Source organism: Panthera uncia (genome assembly GCF_023721935.1).
Source record: "Panthera uncia isolate 11264 chromosome C1 unlocalized genomic scaffold, Puncia_PCG_1.0 HiC_scaffold_4, whole genome shotgun sequence".
Taxonomy (NCBI): Eukaryota; Metazoa; Chordata; class Mammalia; order Carnivora; family Felidae; genus Panthera; species Panthera uncia.
In genome coordinates, this window is record NW_026057585.1 from 51,860,999 (window position 1) to 51,887,763 (window position 26,765).

Sequence of the window (26,765 nt, forward strand, 5' to 3'; positions counted from 1 at the left end):
TGCTAGTATGGTAAATACAGTAGCTAATATTTATTGCCAACTATGTGACAGGCACCAAAAAAAAAGAAAAAAGTGTATGATCAAAAATTACAAAAGCAAATGCCCAAGTGGTGATAAATATGTTTTAAACTCATTACTACAAAGATAATTATGGTAGACCTTTTTTGTGACCTTTAAAGCTTTGGATACAAGGTTGGAGAGCACAGGAGTATAGGTTTCAATTCAGGAAAGATTTACTGCATGTTACTGTGGGGCCAGTTGCCTTACCTTCATTCCTATCACAAATTTCAGTGGAAAATAGTTTGGTCGGGGAGAAAATAGCAAATTGCTAATTCAGTAAAACTTAAGTCAACACAACCCAACTTTCTCAAATTCTGTCAGTGTAGTGGTTAAGAACATGGGCTTTGGTGACAGATCTGAGATTCCAGCCTGGATGTTTAAACTTGGACAAAATATATAACATCATTGAGCCTTAGTTTCCTCATTTATAAATTGAGGTATTACCCCACAGAATAGCTGTACTTATTAAATTACCTAAGGTAGGTACAGTATACACACTCATCTCTTATTAACCAAGTCTTTCACCGGGAAATCTTCTTCATCTGGCATTGGAATTAGAGCCACGGCCCAGGGATAGCTAACTGAAACCAAGCTAGGTCAACCTGGCCTTTTCACAGGACTTTTCAATTTAAAACCAGGGAGAATAGGTCTGAGTCCTCTCCTAGAATAAGGATGACGGTCAGGAGTAGTAAGAGCCACACCTTGTGAAATGTGGAGGGAGATAAGTCAACTGAGAGAACACTGTTGTCAAGAAGGAAGAAGTAAATTTGAGAGGAAGAGAGAAGAAAAAAAAAACAGCAGTTATATCCTAAGAATTCAAGAGGCCCACACGTACCAAAGGAATCCCACCTAAGACAATACTTAGCACAATGCCTGCATCATCTTAATGTACTGGCATTACTGTTTGCTTACATAGCTGGATTATCACTCCTCTCTTTTCCCTGCTACACTTTAAGAGGAAAAATTAAGATGCCTAAATAAAGCTTGCGTTAGAAATTTAGTAAAATAATAATCTTATGCTATCACTTAGAATCCCTACCCATTCAAACCTTCCATACTTTTTGTGGCTATAGCTCACACTTATTCTGTACACTATGTTCTACAGGGAATTTCCAGGCAGTGTAGTGCTGACCAGTAGAAATATAATGCAAGCCACAAATATGAGTTCTATTTGAAATTTTTTTAATGTTTATTTATTTTTGAGAGAGACAGAGCAGGAGCAGGAGAGGGGCAGAGAGAAAGGGAGACACAGAATCTGAAGCAGGCTCTAGGCTCTGAGCTGTCAGCACAGAGCCCGACACGGGGCTTGAATTCATAGAGTGTGAGATCATGACCTGAGCCCAAATCGGATGCTTAACCAACTGAGCCACCCAGGCACCCCCATATATATAATTTTTAAATCTTTAGTAGCCACATTTAAAATTTTTTTTAATGTTTATTTATTTATTTTGAGACAAAGAGAAAGAGCAGGAAAGGAGCAGAGAGACAGGGAGAGAGAAAAGAGGGGGGAAAAATCCCAAGCAGGCCCTGTGCTATCAGTGCAAAGCCTGATGTGGGGCTTGATTTCACAAACCATGAGATCATGACCTGAAATGAAATCAAGAGCCAGGTGCTTAACTGACTGAGCCAGGCGCTTAACTGACTGAGCCACCCAGGTGCCCATAGCCACAAAGAAGAAGAAAGAAGAAAGAAGAAAGAAGAAAGAAGAAAGAAGAAGAAGAAGAAGAAGAAGAAGAAGAAGAAGAAGAAACAAGTGGATTGATTTTAATATATTTTATTTACTTCAAGGAACACAATATATCACCATTTCAATATGTAGTCTACATGTTGAAATCAATAATCAGCGAGATACTTTATATTTTTTCAAGCAAGGCTTCAAAACCCAGTGTGCATTTTACACTTACAACACGTCTAGATTTGGATGAGCCACACTTTCAAGTGCTCAAAGGCCACTGGGAGCTGGTGGCTACTGTATTAGTGCAGATATAAATTGTCTCAATCTCCACAGTAACTCTAAGAAGACTGAAGCTTTTATAACTATAGATGAGACAACAGAAATTAAGTAATTTGCTCATAGTTGACAGCTAGAAAATAGAAAGCCGAGGCTTGAATCTTGGTCTTTGGCCTCCAAATTTTATGCTCCTTATCACATTATGCTAACTGTACAGTAAGAACCGATGCTCAACATGACTCTGAAATACAGCCAGATCAAATAACTTAATAATGATGTGGCCTCACCTATAAAATGAAAGGGTTGGACAGGTGGCCTTGGAGCATGGGTGCTATATTTTCTGATTGATCACTCAGGACATAGAGCCTGCCAATGGGACAGAGGTGCTCATATGGGAACAATCCCAACTTCTCTGTATCTATTGATTCACGAGCATCATGAATCTCTTACTATCACAAATGGAAGTGTTCCCTCCACTACACCTTTTTGTCTAACTAGCTATCACTCTGTTCGCAGAATCAAAATCAAAATTTTGCAAATAAAATTGTTCACCAAAACAGTCTTCAACGGCCAACAATGTAACTTTAACACCTGAAGTAGTCCAGCAAACTGGTGTCTTTAAGCATCAGCGAGAAATGCAGAGCACAAACTTTCATCTGTTGTCAGCGTCCCAATCTTCCCACCATTTACAAGGGGGAGACTGCCCTTTCCTCAGCAGTTATAGTTGACAGGCTAAGCTTTCACAGGAAAAATGGGAATTGCTGATAATATCTTAACTATTATAATTTTCTCTGGATCATTTCATCACATAAAATGCATTGTTTTTTCACTGAAGCAGCAGATTATAAATCCTGGAAATTAACAGGAAACTTGCTTCTAATCAAGATAACTGTGAAAGTGCTTAACAAAGTGCCTAGAACACAGAAATTTATTGTTGGCTTCCTATGCATCATAGATTAAACCACATTGTCAAGAAATATTTAATGCCTGGGAAATACCTACAATATAATGTTAAGGGAAATTATCAGAACACAAATCAGATTCTAGATATGAATCATATTCTTTTTTAAAAGAGAAAAAGGTCGGTCTCTATATGTGCATAGACAAAACAATGGAAGGAAATACACCAATATATTAACAGTAATTATACTTTCATAGTAGTATTTAGAATTATTTAAAAGATGCTTGCTTTTGTATGTTTTGGAAGATTGTTTGCAAAAATGGCTGCATTCACCCCCCACCTCCCACTGCCACTCCTTGCCATCTATACCACTTTGCAACATTCCTTCACATTTCCTCTTATCAAGAGGTAGAGTTTACTTCCTCACTCCTTGAATCTGTACTGGCCTTAAAACTTCCTTTGAACAACAGAGGGTGTTATGGACTAAATGTCTGTGTCCCCCCCAAATTCATCTATTGTAGCCCCAAATGGTATGTGGAGGTAGGGGCTTTGGGAGGTAATTAGGTATTGGTGAGGTCATGAGCATGGGACCCCAGTGATGGGACTCATTTCCTTATAAAAAGAAGAGAGATGAGAGCTTTTTCTCTCTCCATCATGTAAGGACACAGCAAGAAGGTGGACTTCTGCAAGCCAGGAAGAAGGCTCTTACCAGGAATCTTATCTCCTGGCACCTTGGACTTCCCAGCCTAACAACTGTGAGTAATAAATGTCTGTTGTTTAGACTACCCAGTCTATTGGAAGGGACTAAGAGAGGAAGTGGCATTGTACCAGTTCTAAGCCTAGACCCAACCAACAGGCCTGGTATACTCGTGTCTGCTCTCTTGGACTCCCCTCCCCTTCCCTAGGAGAATGACCTCAAACTAGTCTGCCATTGGTTGGGAGGCTTCATGGAAGAACTGGCCCAGTCATCCCACACATGACAGCAAGCAAGCCTCACTGACAACAGCCAAGACGGGCCCAGATCAGAACTGCCCAGCAGAGCCCACCTCCTGGCCAAAAGAACTGTGAGCTGAATAAATATAGTCTTAAGCCACTAAGTTTTGAGTGGTTTGTTATGCAGGAAGCCTAAATGATTAATATGTGTTTTATAGAGCTTCTACAATGAAAAGCATAGCATGCATTTAAAAACAAAACAAGGGGCGCCTGGGTGGTTCAGTCAGTTAAGCGTCCAACTTCAGCTCACGTAATGATTTGGCGGTTCATGAGTTCGAGTCCCACGTTGGGCTCTGTGCTGTGCTGACATCTCAGAGCCTGAAGCCTGCTTCGGATCCTGTGTCTCCCTCTCTCTCTGCCCCTCCCCTGCTCGTGCTCTGTCTCTCTCTTAAAAATAAACATTAAAAAAAAATAAAAAACAAAACAGAACAATACAATCTTCATCATAAACAAGAAAGGGAGGGAGAGAGGAAAGGAAAAAGACAAAACACAGATCTAGGTTCAAATCCTAGATTCCACCATCCAGTAGCTGTGTTAGCCAAATTATTCAAAACATGTTGAACATTTCTAATATTACCTACATCAAAGAGTTGCTTTTTTAAATTAAAGGTGATATTTATAGCACCTAGAAGAGTAGTTTAATGGGCACTAAGTACATCCTAGATCCTTTCCTAACCTTCTCCTTCCTTATAGTCCCAGCAATGCCTTTATTTTATGAAAATAGCTCAGCTTTATCCCACTCAAGGTGGCAATACTTGAATTCACATTTATTCTTAATACATTTTCATCTCCTTTCTAAGAGAACAAAGTCAATTACTTAAAATCCACTTAACTATGTCCTTATGTACTTTTAGCTTTGGGGAAAAAATGTTAAATAATAGAATGCTACAACTTTTTTTTTGAGAGAGAGACAGAGAGTGAGAGAGAGAGAGAGCATGAGCAGGAGACAGGGGTAGAGGGAGGAGAAAGAGAGAGAATCTTAAGCAGGCTCTATGCTCAACACACAGGCCAACATGAGGCTCAATCCCATGACCCTGGGATCATGACCTGAGCCAAAATCAAGAGTCAGATGTTCAACTGACTGAGCCACCCAGGCACCCCTGCCATAACTTCACTAATAACTTTTTCCCTGATCATTTTATTATGAAATTTTCACACATACTACAAAGTTGAAAGAATTTCACAATACCCACATATCTAATACCTAGATTCAACAACTGAAAACATTTTACCAGTTTGCTTTATCTAGATATTTGAGGGTTTTTTCTTTTTGTTGAAATTACTGCAAATGAATTGAGACATCATATTACTTTATCTCTCAATTCTTCATCATGCATCTCTGAATAAGGACATTCTCCTACACAACCACAAAATTAATAATAATTCCCCCATGTATCTAATACCTAATATTTATTCAAATGTCCTAAATTGTCCCCAAAATGTCTCTTATAACAGCTGAATTTTTGTTAATACTTTACATATAGATGTATACATATACATGTGATGCTCACAACAGTACTTTTAGGTAGATACTATTAATCCCATTTATAGTTGAGGATAAGTTCAGAATGCTAATTTACCTTGCCACAGATCATACAGGTAGGGAGTTTGTGGCAAAGTCATTATCTAAATTTATTTAATGCTTTTTAAACATCATCCATTTAGTGATTTTAATAGATCAGGCTGACATACGAACAAATGAATTTTAAAAGTTTTTAGATAAAAACACTCTAAAATAATAAAGCCTCTAGAAAAAAGCATAAAACAATATCTTTATGATGTTAAGACAAGCAAAGATTTCTTTTTTTTTAATTTTTTTTTTTAATGTTTATTTATTTTTGAGACAGAGAGAGACAGAGTATGAACGGGGGAGGGTCAGAGAGAGGGAGACCAAGAATCCGAAACAGGCTCCAGGCTCTGAGCTGTCAGCACAGAGCCCGACGCGGGGCTTGAACTCACTGACTGTGAGATCATGACCTGAGCCAAAGTTGGCCGCTTAACCGACTGAGCCACCCAGGCGCCCCGACAAGCAAAGATTTCTTAAACAAGACCCCAAAAGTATTAACTATAGCAAAAATTAATAAAGTATACATTAAAGAATTTGTTTGTCAAAAGACATTATTAATTTATCCAAGGATACAGGTGTGCTGTTTCAAAGGGACACATGCACCCCCATGTTTATAGCAGCACTATCAACAATAGTCTAAGTATGGAAAGAGCCCAAATGTCCCTTGAGGGATAAATGGATAAAGAAGATGTGGTGTATACACACACACACACACACACACACACACACACACACACACTGGAGTATTACTCGGCAATCAAAAAGAATGAAATCTTGCCATTTGCAACTATGTGGATGGAACTGGAAGGTATTATGCTAAGTGAAATTAGTCGGTCAGAGAAAGACAAAAATCATATGACTTCACTCATATGAGGACTTTAAGAGACAAAACAGATGAACATAAGGGAAGAGAAACAAAAAGAATATAAAAACAGGGAGGGGGACAAAACAGAAGAGACTCATAAATATGGAGAACAAACTAAGAGTTACGGGAGGGGTTGTGGGGGGGGGATGGGCTAAATGGGTAAGGGGCATTAAGTAATCTACTCCTGAAATCATTGTTGCACTATATGCTAACTAATTTGGATATAAATTTTAAAAAAGAAAAAAGAAAATTAAAAAAAAAAGACATTATTAAGAGAGAGAAAAGGCAAGCCACATGTGCAAGAAACTTTTGCAACACATATATCCAAAGGATTCACTTCCAGAATATGTAAATCAATAAGAAATTTTCAAATCAATAAGAAAATGGCAGACAACCCAGCAGAAAATTTGGCAAAAGTCATAATCAGGCCTTTCACAAAAAACTATACACAAATGTCCAATCAACTACTGGAAAGATATTTAATCTCAGATTCATCATGGAAATTCCAATTAAAATCACAGTGATAGGGCGCCTGGGTGGCGCAGTCGGTTAAGCGTCCGACTTCAGCCAGGTCACAATCTCGCGGTCCGTGAGTTCGAGCCCCGCGTCAGGCTCTGGGCTGATGGCTCGGAGCCTGGAGCCTGTTTCCGATTCTGTGTCTCCCTTTCTCTCTGCCCCTCCCCTGTTCATGCTCTGTCTCTCTCTGTCCCAAAAATAAATAAAAAACGTTGAAAAAAAAAATTTTTAAATCACAGCGATAGACCACTACACACCCACCAGAATCACTAAAATAAAACTAAAAATAAAACAAGTAATATCAAATGTTGGGAAGATGTTGAGCAACTAGAAATCTCATACACTGATGATGGAAGTAAAACTTGGTGCAATCACTTTGTAAAACTGTTTGGTGGTATTTACCAAAGCTTAATGTACATGTCCATTATGATCTAGCAATTTCACTCTTAGCACGCAGCCAGCAGAAATAAGTGCACCAAAGGACACAAAGAGAAAGTTCATAGCAGTACTTTTTGTACTATGCATAAACCACAAATTACCTAAATTTCTGTCTGTCAAAATTAAAATGAAAAAAGTAAAGTGGTGTATTTACTCTCTGGAATACTGTATAGTAATGCGAATGTACTACAATCACCACACAGCACGGATGATCTCACAAATACAACACTGGGGAAAAAGAAGCCAGAACAAAAGATTCGGTACTGAATGATTCCATCCGCATAAAATTCAAAAACAAGCAAAAGTAATCTATAGTGGTAGACCTCACATTAGTAGTTACTCTTCGAAATGGGTCTTCAAAAGGAGTAGATCCCTGGGCACCTGGGTGGCTCAGTTGGTTAAGCGACTGACTTCAGCTCAGGTCATGATCTCACTGCTTGTGGGTTTGAGGCCCGTGTCAGGGCTGTGTGCTGACAGCTTGGAGCCTGGAGCCTGCTTCAAATTCTCGGTCTCTCTCTCTCTGCCCCTACCCCACTAATGCTCTATCTCTCTCTCTCTCAAAAATAAACAAAATTTTTAAAAATTCAGAAAGAGTACATTTAATTGACCAACTGAATTGGAAAGAATCACTTCATACATCCTCAGCAATAAAAGACTCCCCCAGACCCAGAGAAGGAAAACAAAACGGACCAATCAGTATATCTATTTCGTGGCTTTAAGGAGTGTTGGGGTGGGGACGGGGGGGAGTGGAGAGCTGAAATGGTTTTTCACATGCACTAAATAGAGCCTTCTACTTAAAAGCCTGAAATACTGAAATTGGTTTACCTCTCAACAAACAGTACAGATAAAGAAATCTACTATTATGGGACTTCCTCTAGTAGTCTGATCAACTTTTCTTCCAAGCCTGGGGGAAAAAAATTCCTGAAATGCTTGACCAGAAAGGAATGAAGTACTTATCCATATGAATAAACCTTGAAAATACTATATACCAAGTGAAAGAAGCCAGACACAAAAGACCACATGTTGTATTATTCCATTAATATGAGAAGTCAAAGAAAGGCAAATCCATAGAGACAGAAAGTGAACTAGCAGTGGCCAGGGATTGCAGAAAAGGGGAAAAGAGGGAAGAGCATGAATGGGTACCAGGTTTCTTTGCAGGCAATGAAAATGTTATGGAATTAGCAGTGATTGGTTGCACAACTTTGGGAATATACTAAAAAACCTCTTTATTGTATAGTACTGTAAAAAGGCAAATTTTAGGGTATGTGAATTATATCGCAGTAAAAAAAGAAAAAAGAAAAGAGCTCATTGGAATTTTATTAGAAATGTTCAACTTAAGTTTTTTGGTGTTTATTTCTTTGTTTGTTTTAAGCCGTGCAATTCTTTCCTCAGAGGAAATCTTACCCCATATGAAAAAAAAATCTCCACAGAACTCTAGCACTCGAGAAAGCCCAGTTTGAAAATCTCTATATCAAAGCCCACTCTCTCATTTACGTAGATGGGGAAAACAAGACCCAAATGTGAAGTCACTGAGTCAAGCTGCGTTGGGAACTGGACTGTAAGTAGGAAAAAATTCAGGCCTCTGAACCTCCAGGTCAATGGAGTTTTCATTCTCCCTGGCCTCCTCATTTATTGAAACATCTCAAAAAATCCTCCAATTCACCAAAATAAATAAGAAAGGTTATGTAAACAAATATATATATATAAATTTGTACCCTATCCCATATATGATTTGTCTACCCTGCCATTTGGATTATTCTCCTAAATTAAACATGGTTCTGTTAAAAGGAGAGTCTGAAAGGTGAAAGTGCCAGTTTCTACATATTCTTTTTTTTCTTTTGTTTTTAAAGTTTATTTGTTTATTTTTGAGAGAGAGAGCAAGCGGGGGAGAGGCAGAGAGAGAGGGAGAGAGAGAGAATCCCAAACAGGCTCTGCACGGCCACAGCAGAGCCTGATACAGAGCTCGAACTCACAGACTCATGAGATCATGACCTGAGCTGAAATCAGGAGTTGGATGCTTAATCAACTGAGCCACCCAGGCGCCCCCTAAATCTTCTTATAACAACTGAAGGCCTATTTATTATTGTGAAATATTTTGAATGTTGCAGTATTTTGCAGATACTAAAAAGTGGAAGATGTATGAGCAGTCATGTAGGAAAAAAGTAAATATGACCTCAACAAGATAAAGCACATATATGGAAATATAAAGATATGCACAGAAAAGGGATACATCCAAATTTTTATAGTGGTCTCTAAAGTATGGATTAATAGATGGTTTTACAGCTTTCTCTGTGCTTTTCTGAATTTTCATACTTTCTTTTGAGAACATATATACATTTTAATTACACTGAATGGAGTCAGTCCTGTGTCCGACTATGTGTCAGGCACAGTCCTAGGTGCTTTTTATGTATTATTTCTAATTTCACAACAACCCTATAAGTTGGGTATTACTATTTCAGTTTTAAAATGAGGTAACTAAGGCTCAGAAGTTAAGGAACTTGCCCACTTTGTTAGTCTAAGAGCAGGGACAAAACATGGCTTTCTTTTTTCTTTTGTTTTGTTTTCCTGCCCCTCTCTCCCTCCCTCCTTCCCTTCTTCCCTTTTCTTTCCTTCCTTCCATTTTACAGTATGTGCGGAGGGCTGATGGTGTGCCAGAACTTAATCTAGTAACTAAAACTATGAGAAGTGACATGAAAGGGAAAACACAGGATGCTCTGGAAGTATGCTATAAGGCAGGGCATGTGGAGGGGATGTGGAGTTAAAGAAAGCCTCACAGAGTAAGCTATTATCTGAAAGAGTAGAGCTAAGCCTGGAAAGAGGAGGGTAAATACATTCCAGACAGAAGGAACAGCATGCTGGGAACTGAAAACTCTAGTCTTTGAGAAAGTAAAATAAATCCAGGATGATTTAATGATCCACTATCAATTCCAAGGGCTATGTGTCTATGTATGTGTGTGTGCCTGTGCGTGTGTGTGTGTGTGTGTGTGTGTGTGTAAATAAAACGTCCTCACCACATCTTCAGTAGGCCAAATCTTGCAAGAGTAGGAAGGAAAGAGGAGATACTAACCACTGTTCCTTCCCCTCCTTTATCCCAATTAAGGCAATTTCCCTCCCTTGCAGCCCCTTCTTTTGAAATCCTCTCCTTTTAACACTGGTTCCCATATTTTCCCATTTATTCCAAGCAGCAAGAGTCACAGCTGGGTTCAATCTCTGCACCCCCACCCCCAGTTTGGAAGAAGTATTCTAAATTTAAACCACACGCACCAAACTAAAAATGGCTTAAAAGGGAAACAAAGTACCTTGTGCTGGGATCCTGTTAGATTTCACAGACACAAATTACCTTTTTCTAAGCATATGTAATCAAGCGATTCTTAGGTAATAACCATCTTCAAGGTCACATGAAATAAAAGTGTCTGTTTTTTAATGACCAGGGAAGAGGTTGAAGAGGGCAGGAAAAGGGTGGGGAGTTAAGTGTTGACTCATGTGAGGCACATTTGGGGTTCTGAGAATGTCATCCAGCTCCAGTGCAGGCTGGATCTTTCCTTGTCCTCTTTCTGAATCAACCCCCTAGAAAAGCAAGACAGAACCAGGAGTGAGAAACCTAGCTGACAGTCCCTGCACACCCCCAAGCAGCTTCCCCTTTCCAAGCTTTGGTTCCCTCCTTCCTAATCATTTTAGGGATTTGGAGGACAACCTTGATCAGTGATTCTTAAGCTCTTCTGTCCTTGACACTTCCTTTTTTGTTATTTAACATGAAAACGTTAGTTCTTTCAAAAATTTTTATTCAAGTACAGCAGACATACTGAAAAGTGATCCAATCATGTTCAGCTTTATGAATTTTCACAAACTGAATGGACCTAAAAAAACAGTAGCCAAAATAAGGAATAGAACATTACCAGTACTGGAGTAGGGAAACACATCTGAAAAGACTGAAAAATGTGTGCTATGTGCTAGCTTGTTTGATTTTAACAGGAAATTTGAGGAAACATGAAAAACATTTGCACAAATGGGTAATGCACCAATCACTCAGTCACCCTTCAGTTTTATGCCACATTTGAGGAGAGCTATTTATTGCCCTGACCTATTTCCTAGAACTATAAAAATGTGTATTTGAGAAGGAAGGAGTCTAGTGCACAAGTGTTCAAAAAATATGAGCGAGTGAATGAACTGAACTTGAATTCGAGAAACTGAGGACACGGGCAGCAAGATGAAGCTCATGGGTGTGGCCAGCATTGTGCATGACCCTGCATCTGGACAAGGACTTTGAAAAAAACACCTACTCAGCTATAGTAAAATATTTGAATCAGGTTTTCTAAAACTTATGGTAATGTAAGCATTCAAATTATTTTGTGAATTTTAGAATCACAGAGAACTTGGGAGGTAAGAGTTAACAATTCCAAATCATAAAATCACAAAAATATTAAACATTTGGATGGAGGACCAGACTTGGGAAAATGAAAAAGTCTTTTAGTTACACATATTCTCTGGAACAAGGCACACAAATGTATATACATTTCAGAGAAAATATGGGGAAAGAAGATACTGACACGCTTTTAAAAAGCAAGAAACTGTAACTATCAATTGCACCCACCCTTTATTATTTACAGATGTTTAGAATATCATTGATATCTTGGGGGTTTTTTGCTCCATTGTTTTTAGTTTTTAATAGAGCCCACATTAAAATTAAACAGAACATCACCTCACACCAGAGTGGCCAAAATGAACAAATCAGGAGACTATAGATACTGGAGAGGATGTGGAGAAACGGGAACCCTCTTGCACTGTTGGTGGGAATGCAAACTGGTACAGCCACTCTGGAAAACAGTGTGGAGGTTCCTCAGAAAATTAAAAATAGACCTACCCTATGACCCAGCAATAGCACTGCTAGGAATTTACCCAAGGGATACGGGAGTGCTGATGCATAGGGGCATTTGTACCTCAATGTTTATAGCAGCACTCTCAACAATAGCCAAATTATGGAAAGAGCCTAAATGTCCATCAACCGATGAATGGATAAAGAAATTGTGGTTTATATATACAATGGAGTACTACGTGGCAATGAGAAAGAATGAAATATGGCCCTTTGTAGCAACGTGGATGGAACTGGAGAGTGTGATGCTAAGTGAAATAAGCCATACAGAGAAAGGCAGATACCATATGTTTTCACTCTTATGTGAATCCTGAGAAACTTAACAGAAACCCATGGGGGAGGGGAAGGGAAAAAAAAAGAGGTTAGAGTGGGAGAGAGAGCCAAAGCATAAGAGACTCTTAAAAACTGAGAACAAACTGAGGGTTGATGGGGGGTGGGAGGGAGGCGAGGGTGGGTGATGGGTATTGAGGAGGGCACCTTTTGGGATGAGCACTGGGTGTTGTATGGAAACCAATTTGACAATAAATTTCATATATTGAAAAAAATTTTAAAAATTTAAAAAATTAAAAATTAAAAAAATAAAATAAAATAAAACAGAACAGGGGCACCTGGGTGGCTCAGTTGGTTAGGCATCCAACTTCAGCTCAGGTCATGATCTCACAGTTAATGGATTTGAGCCCCGAGTCGGGCTCTGTGCTAACTGTTCGGAGCCTGGAGTCTGCTTCAGATTCTGTGTGTGTGTCTCTCTCTCTGACCCTCCCTGGTTCATGCTCTCTCTCTGTGTCTCAAAAATAAATAAACATTTTTTTTTAAATAATAAATAAATAAAAAATAAATGAAACAGAACAAATGGTCTGGTTCAACTTTCAGCTATAACAGAGTGGAATATAGCAGACCAATAGTTCTGTTGAGGGCAATCAGAAAGCCAGATAAAATCCAAAAACATCTGTTTGAAGCAAAGGTAGAGCTACTGATCAGTCAAGATTTGAGGATCCAGATCCTGGGGAGACATGAGGCACACTGAGGTAAGCCCAGCTTTCTGAAAGCCCATTTTTCTCTGTAGGGTATTTGCCAGTTCTTGGCATGGGGCAAGAGGTTGAGAAACCAGGCAGAGGGCAGCTGCTAAAAGGCAGAGAAGCCTGCAGAACTTTTGACATTCTTATGGGGCTGCAGCAACAAAAAAGCGGAGTTCAGGACTGAAAAGGCATATCCTCGAGAGGCTCAAAGAAGTGAACCTGACATGAGCTTTCTCCTTGAAGTATTGTTAACTGAGCTGCACAGGATAAGAGGCTCAGAAGCCAAGGAAATCAAAGGCAGAACGAGCACTTTGGGTCGTGGAGAGTATTCGGTGGACTCACAGTATCAGGAAGACAAAAAATTGAGTTTAGGACCTGCTGAGGGAAATATCTCAGGCTCTCAATCAGTACTCCCGGGGGCCTAGGAAACCCAGAAGTAGATCAAATCTTAAAAGTCTGCAAAACACACTTAGACTGAGTGCTTGATTAGATTGAGGTGATCTTTCTACTGTGGGCAAAGAATAGGGTAAACGCTCTCATAAAGGAGATGACATCATCCAGAACATCTTCATACACAATATTAGACATTTAACAAAAAATTGCAGGGGCGCCTGGGTGTCTTACTCGGCTAAGTGTCTGACCTCAGCTCTGGTCATGATCTCACAGTTCACAGGTTCCTCACAGTTTGTGGGTTCGTGACCCACGTCAAACTCCGTGCTGACAGCTCAGAGCCTGGAGCCTGCTTCGGATTCTGTGTCTCCTTTTTTTGTCCCTTCTCTACTCTCACTCTGTCTCCCCCTCTCTCTCTCTCTCAAAATGAATAAATTTTTTTTTAAAAATTGCCAGGCATGTGAAGAAAGAAAACCAAGAAAAAAACCCAGAAAATATAAACAGACTCACAAGTGACCCAAATATAGGAGTTAATAAGCATGGTCTTTACAGGGCACCTGTGTGGCTCAGTTGGTTAAGCGTCCACCTCTTGATTTTGGCTCAGGTCATGATCTCACAGTCGTGGGATAGAGCCCCAAAATAGAACAAAGAAATGAAGAATAGGAGTACAGGTAATAGAATCGGACACATATGGAAGAGAGTAAAAAGTTCTAGCATAAAAGTAATTAGAGTCCCAAAATGGGAGAAGAGAACAAAGCAGAAACAATATTTGAAAAGATAATGGCAGAGAATCATGAGAATTACAAAAAACATCAAGCACATAGATTCAAGAAGGGCTGAAGGCCCCAAGCAGGATAAACAGAAGGAAAATCATACCTAGAACAACTGCTGAAAACCAAATATATGAAGAAAAGTCTTTAAAAATTGCCAAGGAAAAATGATGCAACATCAACAGCAACAATAAAACTAATATCCAGGGCTCCCTGGGTGGCTCAGTTGGTTAAGCGTCCAAATCCTGATTTCACCTCAGGTCATGATCTTGCAGTTTCATGAGTTGGGGCTCTGCTCAATGACCATGTAGAACCTGCTTGGGATGCTCCCTCTCCCTCTCCCTCTCTCTCTGCCCTTTCCCCACTTGTGAGCGTGCTCTGTCTCTCAAAATAAATAAACTTAAAAAAAAAAAAAAAAAAGCTAATTTTCCAATAAAGAAAGCCAGCAACAATGGAATGGCATCTTTAAAAAATTTTTCTTTAACGTTTTTTTTTTTTCATTTTTGAGAGACAGAGAGAGACAGATTATGAATGGGGGAAGGGCAGAGAGACAGGCAGACAGAATCTGAAGCAGGCTCCAGGCTCCGAGCTGTCAGCCCGATGTGGGGCTCGAACTCACAAATTGCGAGATCATGACCTGAAGTTGGACACTTAACGGACTGAGCCACCCAGGCGCCCTGGAATGGAATCTTTAAAGTGCTGGGGATGAAGGGGAGGATCTTTTTCCCCAGAATTCTATACATCCATTGAAATTATCTTCAAAAGTAAAGGCAAAACTAATCATTTCCAGACCAAAAAACTAAGAATATTCTTTTATTCCAGATATGCATTACAAGGAATACTAAAAGAAATGTTTTTTATTTGTTTGTTTGTTTGTTATACAGAGGAAAAAGATACCAGAGGAAAAATACTGCACTAATGAAAAGCAATGGCTAGGGTAAATATGTGAGTAAATCTCAATGGAGAGTGACTAAAAAACAATATGCCTCATGGAGGATTAAATATATATATGTATATATGTATATATATACATATATATAATAAATATACATACATAAATATATATAATTAAAATTGATTATAATAAAGACACAAGAGGCAGAAGGGGAGGGGGTATTGAGAAGGGAAGACAGGGTAAATAGAGTTAAAGTATCCTCAGAGCCTACCTTTGTCTGGAATGTGATTAAGTAAAAGTGGGATTGGACTAATCACATATACACAAAAAGTAAAATAGAAATAAATGGGTAACATGCTAGCAGAGGGGAAAAAGGGAAAGTTAAAATAAGGCTTGATCAATCCAAAAGAAAGCAAAAGGAAAAAAAATGGTACATAAAACAGATGGGACACAAATAGAAACAAATAGTGACACAGTAGCCATATAAACCTTAATATATCAATAATTACATTAGATGGTTTAAATAATTGAACTAAACTGTCAGACTGGAGTTTTAAAAATTCATTTATACGCTGCTTACAAAAGATGCAGATTAAACACAAATGCAAATAAATTGAAGTGTAAAGATGAAAAAAGATCTACAAAGTCGCCTGGGTGGCTCAGTCGGTTAAGCATTTGACTCTTGATTTCGGCTTAGGTCATGATCACAGGGACATGGGATCAAGCCTCACATTGGGCTCCACGCTGAGCATGGAGTCTGCTTAAGATTCTCTCTCTCTCCCTCTCTCTCTGTCCCTCCCCTGTGTATGCATGTGCGCACATGTGCGCATGCTCTTTCTCTCAAAAGAAAGAAAAAAAGAAAACAAAAAACATATACCATATTATATATATATGTATATATAGCCCAAAAAAACTGGATGGCTCCATTAATATTAGAAAGATACACTTTAACATAGGAAGCATTACTAGATATGAGAGACATTTCACAATAAATATACAACAATTCTAAATGTATATGGTACACACTTAAAATCACAGCCTCAAAGTTACATAAAGCAAAAGTGAGCAAATATAAAAAGAGAAACAGGCAAATCCAAAGTCATAATGGGACAGTTTAATCTCTCTCAACAAACAGAATGAGAGAAAAAAAAAGGATACATAAGATCTGTGCTATAAGATTTTAAAAATTGACACAATTGACATATACAGAACATGGAACCAAATAACCTCAATGTGCACATTTTTTTAAAGTAGACATGTAACATACATATATAAAGTTGACAATATACAGGGCCCAAAGCAAGTTGCAACAGATTTCAAAGGACTAACATCATCCAAAGTATGTTCTCTGACCACAGGTAAACTAAGGTAGAAACAAATAGCAAAGAAAAAAAAAACAAAACAAAAAAACTAGAAACTCCACAAGTGCTTGGTAATGAAGAAGTACATTTCTAGGTGGGTGGGGGATGCATGAAATAGGTGACGGGGATTAAGGAAGGCACTTCTGATGAGCACTGGGTGATGTATAGAATTGTTGAATCACTATATTGTACACCTGAAACCAATATAGCACTGTATGTTAACTAACTGGAATTAAGATAAATAAATAATTTTTTAAAAAAAGAAGTACATTTATACATGACCCTGTGTGTCAAAAAAAAAAAAAAAACCACAATGGAAATTAGAAAATATTTTAAACTTAAACAATATAAATTTAAATAATACAAAAATTATAAAATATTTTAAACTAAATGACAATAAAAACATGATATAACAAAACTAACAGCATGCAGCTAAAGCTATTTAGAGAAAAAACAAAACACTTAAATGAAAATATTTTTTAGAAGAAAACTGATAATCAGAGATGTAAAACTCTATCTTAAGAAACTGGAAAAAATTTCAGAAAATTGGAATCAAAGAGTGTAAAAGTAAATAATAACGGTACAAGTAAGAAATGAGATAGAAAACAAATGTATAATATAAAAGAACAACCAAATTAAAAATACTAGCTTTTTGCCAAGATAAATAAAATTCACAAAACGTTGGCCATATGCATCAAAAAAAATGAGAACTACAAGTATAAAGAACAGAGAGATGGGAATGCAAGCTGGTGCAGCCACTCTGGAAAACAGTATGGAGGTTCCTCAAAAAACTAGAATAGAACTACCCTACGACCCAGAAATTGCACTACTAGGCATTTATCCAAGGGATACAGGTGTGCTGTTTCGAAGGGACACATGCACCTCCATGTTTACAGCAGCACTATCAACAACAGCCTAAGTATGGAAAGAGCCCATTACTCGGCAATCAAAAAGAATGAGATCTTGCCATTTGCAACTACGTGGATGGAACTGGAGGGTATTATCCTAAGTGAAATTAGTCAGAGAAAGACAAAAATCATATGACTTCACTCATATGAGGACTTTAAGACACAAAACAGATGAACATAAGGGAAGGGAAACAAAAAGAATATAAAAACAGGGAGGGGGACAAAACAGAAGAGACTCATAAATATGGAGAACAAACTGAGGGTTACAGGAGGGGTTGTGAGAGGGGGGGTGGGATAAATGGGTAAGGGACACTAAGGAATCTACTCCTGAAATCATTGTTCCACTATATGCTAACTAATTTGGATGTAAATTTAAAAAAATAAAAAATAAAAATAAAAAAGAACAGAGAGAAATACTGACATCAACCAAAAAATAGGAATAAACCACATAACCTACAAATATTAAGATCTTAAGAGGATATAAAGAAAGCCTTTTACCAATAAATTTGAAAATTCAGATAAAATGGACAAATTCCTAGAAAAACACAACTTACACAAAAAGAAATAGAAAATCTGAATAAATATATATCTATTAAGATAAATGAATCCATATTTTAAAACCTTCCTACAACAAAATTTCCAGCCCCATATGGTTTCACCAGTAAATTCTTCCAGACATGTAAATAATAATGCCATCTTACAAAACCATTCCAGACAACAGAATAAAGAGGAAACATCTCCCAACTTGTTTTATAAGGTCAGCAAAATCTTGATGTCCAAACCTGGCAAGGGGCCACAACAATAGAAAACTGCAGATTAATCTCTCTTGTGAACAAAAATATTCCTCAATAAAATATTAGCAAGTCAAATCCAGCAATATGAACAAAGGATAACATATCACAACTAAGCTGAGCAAAGTCAATTTAATACTCAAAAAAGAAATCAACATAGGGGCACCTGGGTGGCTCAGTCCATTGAGCATTAACTCTTGATTTTGGCTCAGGTCATGATCTCGAGGTTTGTGAGATAGAGCCCCAAGTCAGGCTCTGTGCTGATATCCTAGAGCCTGCTTGGGATTCTCTCTCTCCCTCTTTCTCTCTGCCCCTCCCCCCATTCATGCTCTCTCTCTCTCTCTCTCTCTCTCTCTCTCTCTCTTCCTCTCTCTTTCTCTCTCTCTCTCAAAATAAATAAACAAAAAACAGGTAATTCATACTAACAAAATAGGACAATCATATGATATCACAACACAAAAAACTTTTGATAAAATTCATGATAAAAATTTAGCATACTAAGAATAGAAGATAACTTTCCTAATCTGAATTTTAAAAATGCCCAAGTGGGACACCTGGGTGGCTCAGTCAGTTAAGCATCTGCCTTTGGCTCAAGTCACGATCTCGCAGTTGGTGAGTTCGAGCCCCGCATTGGGCTCTGTGCTGACAGCTCAGAGCCTGGAGCCTGCTTTGGAATCTGTGTCTCCCTCTCTCTCTCTGCCACCACCCCCCCCCCCAAAAAATAAACAAACAGAAAAAAAAAGTTCCTAGGTAAATCCTGCATCAAATATTGTATTTAAGTAATGGTCAAATATTGATAGCTTTTCCTCTGAGATGAGGAACAAAATAAGGATAATCACCATCACCACTTCTATTCAATATAGTGAGAGAGACCCTAGCTAGTGCAATAATGCAAGTGATGAAAAGTCTAAGGATTGGAAAGGAAGAAATGAAATTGTCATTATTCACAGAAATACAACTGCCTGTAAAAATCTAAAAACTATTAAAATTAATACGTGAATTAGGCAAGGCCACTGAAATAAGGTCAACAAATAAAAATCAGCTATATTTCTCAACAATAAGCAATAGAGAATAAAATTTTAAAATACCAGTTACAGTAGCATAAATAAAAGCAATTACCAGTGACATCATTTCTAAGAAGACTTATGACATCTATATCCCAGTATTTCTGCCATAAAGAGGGAAGTTTATGCTCAGCTCAATCCCATTGTGGTAGATTGTTCTAATTTTTTTAAGGAACCAGAAATATAGAATTGAATATATAATCTTCAAAAGTTGTAATGTTGGCTCAAATTCTTTAAAATCATTGAGGTCAAAATAAAGTCATTTTATATAGTCTGAATAACACAAATATATGTAGATATAAAAATATTTTGTATTTCCCTGTGTAGTATCTCAAAATGAAACTGAAATTAAACAAAATTAAACAAAAATATATATAATACACAAAATTAAAAATATATATAATATGCCAACTATAATGTAAGAGAAGTAAAAGAAATGTTATTTATAATAAAACAGGGGCGTCTGGGTGGCTCAGTCGGTTAAGCGTCCAACTCTTAGTTCCAGCTCTGGTCATGTGAGCCCCACATCGGACTCTGCGCTGATAGTGCGGAGCCTGCTTGGGAGTCTCTCAGTCTCTCTCTGTCTCTTTCTGTCTGTCCCTTGCTCTCTGCCCCTCTGCCCCTCCCCCACTTGTGCACTCTCTCAAAAATAAATAAACTCAAAAAAAAAAACGCCAAATGGATTTCAATATGCAAATGCTCAAGCAGTACTATATTAGAATATATAATAACGTAGTCACATACGTGTACTTCTATGTAGACTGAACGAGACAGGTGCGTTCTACTGGTTTCTCAAATACAAGCAGCATTGCTTTGGGTAAGTAGTTTTTCTGAACAAAATTAAGCATAATCTCTCCTCAATTTACACAGCATTTGTAATCCTGGAAATTTCAGTGTATATATATTTCAGAGTAAAACCAGTGCATGTTCTAGGCTTAGAAAAGTATAGAGGGTTTTCACTTACCTGTTCAGCAAAACATTCGAAAGTCGCACAGGACACAGGATAATTGGTCACTGAATGCAACAGTCCGGAGCATTGCAGGACATCTACCACATTTCTGGTTTCTTCCCAATGAATGCTTCTAGAGCCCCTATTTACTTCCAGTGTGTCCCCCAGAAAGCAGTACTGTGCCCATTTGAAAACCACTGGTAGAGACCAGCCTTAAAACCCAGTTTTATCACATGCTAGCCCTGAAAACCAAGAAATCAGTCAACCATTTACAGATCATCCCAGCCAACATATCATTTCTCCAACCTACCCAAGTCACAAGCAGCAATGACAAAAATCCCTGAAGGAATCTGAGTTTCCTCTAAAAGTATCAACAGAGTCATAGTGGTTAAGAAAAGTCACAACATTTTTTGATTTCCTTACACTTACTGTATTTGGATTATAGACTGAGGGGATGTACACCACAGTCTTCTTAATATTTAGCACCCAGAAGTCTAGGTCTGTGCATATTCAAACACTCAATCAGATTTTATAATAACTTTCACTGAAAAATCAGATTCTTTCAAGAACTGCCCGCATAGACAATGCTCTAGACAATGCTCTACACCTGGTTTTACCACATTAAAATGTTATATATAACTTCATTTGCTCCAAAAATGTCATGCTTGTTATTCTGAGATAAAATATGGAAAAATAACAAAGTTTAAAAGAACTTTTTGCCCTAAACTCTTGGAGAAAAAAAATTTTTCCCAACCAAATTTTCAAACTCTCCCTTCCTATTCCTTCATATCACTACTTTTAAAACCTTGTTGCATAAAATACTCAGAGAACTGACTAAAAATAAAAGGGAAATTTCAAGCTGACTTGGAACGCCTATTTTCCAAATAAACACAATCCAGAAAATTAGTCAAAAGCCATCATTTTTCACGGCTCTCCTATGCCTTTTTATAGTAAGTAAGTTAATTCTAATAATAGACGACGTTGAAAATTTTATTAGTAAGTATGCAATTTCACCATGTGACTTATGCTCAAGCCCTTGACTACCACGTGAATGATTTGGGAGGTAAAATTATCTGGGTTTGAATCCTAAGTCTGCTACTTACTATGTGTCCCTCTACAAAATTCTTAATCCATTTCTTTACATGTACAATACCCCCTGCCTTACAGCGTTGTGACAATAAAGCACCTCACAGAGAGCTTTTCACATACTAGTTGTTCATCAAATAGCAGCTATGGTTATTATTATTAACTGTCAAGTTTGCCAATATCTACTTATTAATGCATTCAACTATTTTCTTCTTAGGTGCCTCGTACATAATATTTTCTTTTGGCTTACAAACCATTTTGAGATATGCAGGGCAAATGTTATACAATACCTTTTGTATTTAAAAGCCTCACTGAACCGTCTTAAGACAAGATGTCCCAAAAGGAGAAGAAAGAAAGGCATTTGTTAAATCCCAACTCCGCATTTACTGAACATTAGTCATGTGAGGATAGCTTATAAAAATTCAGTTTCTGCCCACCAATATCTGGATAATTTATTTTCCCCTGACAATCTCTTCAGATTTTATCTGATTCTTTGTTTTCAGTCTTCCGAAACAATTCACAACATTGTAATAGTTTTTCTGCGGTATTTTCAGCATAAACACTAATTTTTAGATATTTACGTTTCATATTCAGGTCACCAACTGGTACTCTGGAACCTACAAATAGCTCTCATGGTCTGGTTACCATGGTCACACCTTTTCCTCACGACCCGGCACAGATGCCACGCACACGCACACACACGCACGCACACGCACACGCACACGCGCGCATGCGCATGGCCACCTCACGCTGTATACTCAGCTGGTCTCTGTCAACACACACCTATTTCCCGGCCCTGGAAAGATTCTATGATCATTAATAAATTGGCTTGGAAGGGTCTTGGGAGACCTTAAAAAAAACAATCATTCTGAACCTGTTGGACTTTCTGAAAATCTGAGGAGAACTCTTGACGTTCTCCTCAAACATAAACAAAATGGGCATGCATATAAGACTGCATTTCACAGACTCCCGGAAAACCACGTTAATACGCTGTGCTGTATTTCAGCGTTTCTCAAACTCTCGGCTGGGATTCACAGTAAGAAACAGACCTGATATCAAGGCAGCCCATACCTACATACATAAACAAGCACAGAATCTAAAACAAGTTTCAGAAAACAGTGTTTACCCTCACTGGGTGCAGTGGTGTCTGATACCTTCTGTGCTACGTCATCTTTCTAAAATGCTGCTGGAGACTCACTAGATTCTTTTCTTACCACCCACAATCGTAAGAGCAGTGATCCAGTCTAACATTTCTTCATTTTAGAAATAAGGAAACTAAGATCCAAAGAAACAAAGGGTCTTGTTTTGGTCACTAATGTGTTTGGTCACTAGTGTTTGGTCACTAATAAGTTAGGTGGTACAAGCCCGAACCTAACTATCCTCAAAGCTCTTTCCAAAACAAAGGGAAACAAAAATTCTAAATACCACCTCCCCTCAAAAAGCAGCGAGAGACGTGAACCTTAAAACACGTTGACATGCTGAGAAACTGAGTGTTAAAATTCCAAACCATGCTGAATATTAGCCTCATCCTGAGCGTCCAATTGAGGCAGTCTTAACTTTTCTAAAACATGAGCATGGCCTAGCATGACATGGCATATAAGCAATTTTTTTTTTCTTTCCAAAAACCCTTTCTCTGGCCACTGACTGAAATCAACACAGGGGAAGCCAACACTCTCAAGTTCATTTGAAATACATTACATAGGCACAGGTTTTATTTGTTCACCAGAGGCTGGCTTAGGAAACGGCAGTGGAGAGGCCCTCTTTCCACTGGCCAGGCCCATGCTTACATAGCTCTTTTCCCTCACCTACGGCTGCTTAATTAAAATTTGAACATCAAAACCACACAGATCAATACATGGATGTAAATGATCCAGAGCCTATTAGATGTTGATAACTACCAACACCAGCTACCCCTGGCTCTTTTAAAGCTTCACTACAGAAAGTAGCATTGCTTGGAGACTTCATTACAGTTTAGTGGATTAAAATGCCAGTCTCCTCACTGGCCTCAGGCTGTTTATGGCTTTTTTTTTTTTTTTCTTTTCATTTTTTGGTGTGTAATAAACATCACTGGCCACCACACGGTAAGAATCTTGTAACAAGCCAGAGAGCAGCTGGGAACTGGTCTGGGGAAGCCCAAGCCGGGCGGCCCTGCGTACAGGAAGGAAAAGGCTGGGGGCATGTGTCGTCTCCCCCGTCACCCAAACAACTTCGCGTGGGAGAGAGACCCAGTGGAAGCAAGTAACCTCCCCGGGGCGCGGCATGCCAGACTCCACCTGCGCACCCCAGCCCGGGTGCCTAAGGGCAAAATGCTGGGGCCTCCTTAACGCAGAGCGCACAGGGAAAACAGAGTAGGGTGCTAACTGCTGCGCAGTGGCTCCGGTGCGAAAAAACCGACGGCCGGGGGGGGGGGGGGGTGGCAAAGGGAGGACGGCAAACCCTAAAATTAGCGCTCGGGAAGCAGGGGTTGGGTACGGTGGCGCGGAGATGGCGTCCTCTGCTGCGGCGGCTTCCCAGGAGCTTTCCTGGAAGGGAGGCGGGGGGAAGGGGGGTGTGCTTCCCCAGGAGCCTGGCCCCTCTGCGCCTTCCACCGGCACCCGGACAAGGAGCAGGAGCAACGCAGCATGAAGGAAGGGCTCCCTCCGGGAACAGGGTCTGGGAACACGTGGAGCCTCCGGAGACCTTGGGGTCTATCGCTCCTCCCCCAACTGCGGCAGAAAATTTAAGGAGCCTCGGAATTTAAAACATCAGAATCCTCCAGAATCCCTGTTGTTGAACTAAAAAATTGGTTGGCTCATTTTAGTGAGCCCTTCCCTTCCCTGAGTTTTCATTTAAATCCTTTTCTCTCTCCCTCCATGGCTCAGACAGAATTAGAGTGAAGGGCTGGAGGGTAGGGGGTAAGGTACCAGGGACGTCTCTAGGCTGGAGGCTGGAGGGGTGGGGGTAGTTTGCATCCGAATATCTCTGCAAGATAAACAGTTCTGAAGGTCAATGATGGCTCTCCGTTGGGTCCTCCCTAAAGGATTGACGTTAAGGAATTATCTGTCAACGTTTTTCTTGTGAACCCAAACTGCAGAAGTCCGAAGTATTTCAGATATTCCAATTGCAATAATGCATCGAAAGCCTACATATTAATTAACTATTGTGAACTCTCCCAAAATAAAATTGTCAAAATCCTGGGAGCTATTATAAGAAAATCTGTGAAATGGAAGTATCTGTAACTCAGCCAGGATTAAATGAAGAATGCAAAAATATTGTTCTATTTGGTAGCACAAATATGGAAAACTGAATGACACAATATTTGGAAACTAAAAGCCAGTCATTAAAAAAAAAAGTCATGTTTATTATATAACTAGAATTTTAAACTAACATATACACAGCAATTTATAGTCAGCCATTAATACAAACTAAATATATCTGTGGAGTGACATCTCATCCCTAGCATCTTTTAGCCTCCCCTCTGCAGTTGACCCCTTACCTTTATTTTCAGAATCTTTCATTCTCTCTTTCCTCTCTCTGCTGCAAATGAGCAGGAAAGTCGGGCTGGTTCTCCAAACCTGACTTTTGATTTGTCATTCACAGAAAGTCAGCGATCTCAGGGGCGAAGTCCCTCAACGGAAGAGCACCCGAGCTCTGATAATTGCATGCAAGTCAGTGTGCGGGGTGATAATTTTGCTTATGCTGGAGCTGAAAGGATGGGGATGAAGGCCGACGTAAACACAAATTCCAAAACATGGCATGGAACTGGATCTGGAGTCTAGGCTTGCCTTTCCTTCTCTAAGGTTAGGGAACCAACTGCTTAGTGCCTCCTCGGCTCTCTAGAGACTTGGTTCCGGTTGAAAGGTGAATGTCTGTGCCATGTGCCATGTGCCCAGCGTATTCTCAAACAGAGACCTTAATTTTGGAGGGAATTAAGAGACCTGTGCTTTCTCTTTCATATTTGTTCATTCAACAAATATTTCTTTCACCTCTCTGTGGACCAGGCCTTATACTAGGTAGTGAGGATACAACAGTGAAGGGGACCAGTCCCTGTCCTCAAGCTGCCCACAGGCTGTTACAGTACAGAGACCTACAGTGTGGTATGGTGACCTGTGTCTGCTAAATGGACACATATTATTGAACCCAGTTTATCCAGGTGTAAATTGATTCTTAAAGCTGAGCCAGAAATGGGGATAAGACCATAAAAGCCCTCTCTTAGAGACCAAGGAAGATTCAAGCAAATCTTTCAATCATCCAATTCAAACATTACGTAGCTAGGATTCATTCCTTCATTTCTTCGTTCAACAAATGTTTATTTGTGCCAGGTAGAATTCCATCTGTTAGGGATTCAAGAGCACAGAAAACAGACCAAATCCTGCTCATAGCTGTTACATTTTGGTGGGGGTATTCAAACAGACACTAAACAAACAAATATAAACATATAATAAATAAAAATAAATGCCATGAGGAAAAATGAAGCATGGTAATGAAGTAACACACATGCCATTTTAGACAGGGTGGCTAGAGGAGGTATTTATTTTATGAAACATGGGTCAGTGTCATCATAGTCCCTTTGGAACATCTTCATTCAGACATTGTCCTTTTTTTTTCTTTAACGTTTATTTCTTTTTGAGAGAGAGAGAGAGGGACAGAGTGTGAGCAGGGGAGGGGCAGAGAGAGAGGTAGACACAGAATCTGAAGCAGGCTCAGACCTGCTTCAGTGGGACCGTGAGATAATGACCTGAGCTGACCTCCTCTGCCGTAGTTGCTCTGTAGGTGATGGGTAGTGGTTATTCCCCACTATAGATCAGTCAGCTGATCTCCAAAAACATTAACTGACCCAATTCAGGACCTCACTAAGTTGTGAGTAGAGCAATAACAAGAAATACACCTACCTGTTGCTCTCATCCCCAGAAATTGCTGGGTGAAACACAATATTGACATGGAAAATTTGCTGGAGCAGGAGTCAAGATAAGAGAGTTGAAGACCTGTCTCCACACTATTAACTGAGTGGTGTAGGGTAGGTGACAACCTGTCTGGCACCAGTTTCCTCATCTGTAAAGTAGGGCTAATCATATGTGTCCTGTGTGTGTGCAAGGCTTTTCAGAAGATCAAAAGGGAGAACAGATGTGGTACTTGGTACACTAAGTCCTATATAAAAGCAAGGTATAATTAGCAACATACTTGGGCTAAGAGAACTAATTGCTAGTGTTCATCTGGTCATTGTAGCCCAAGAGTCAAATATAGCTGCAGAGTAAAAACCTGTCCTGGCCACTAGGGGTCCTGGAGTTGATTTCTAGCTACCACACTGTAAAGACTCCTTGAAAGTTTGGGGAAATTTTTAGTATTTGGTTTTTGTTCCCATCTTTCCTTGGCAGTGAATAATACCTTTATGCTC

General features: G+C 39.1%; 1 protein-coding gene across 1 annotated transcript in view; it reads right to left on the bottom strand.

The window, feature by feature from the left end:
• DNAJC6 (DnaJ heat shock protein family (Hsp40) member C6) overlaps window positions 1-25,005 on the bottom strand; it is a 139,073-nt gene extending 114,068 nt beyond the window's left edge. Inside the window, exon 1 of the mRNA XM_049618536.1 lies at window positions 24,867-25,005. Within this exon, the coding sequence (XP_049474493.1) occupies window positions 24,867-24,888 (22 nt within the window). The 5' untranslated portion in view covers window positions 24,889-25,005. The remainder of the gene's footprint in view (window positions 1-24,866) is intronic.
• Window positions 25,006-26,765: the final 1,760 nt, after the last annotated feature.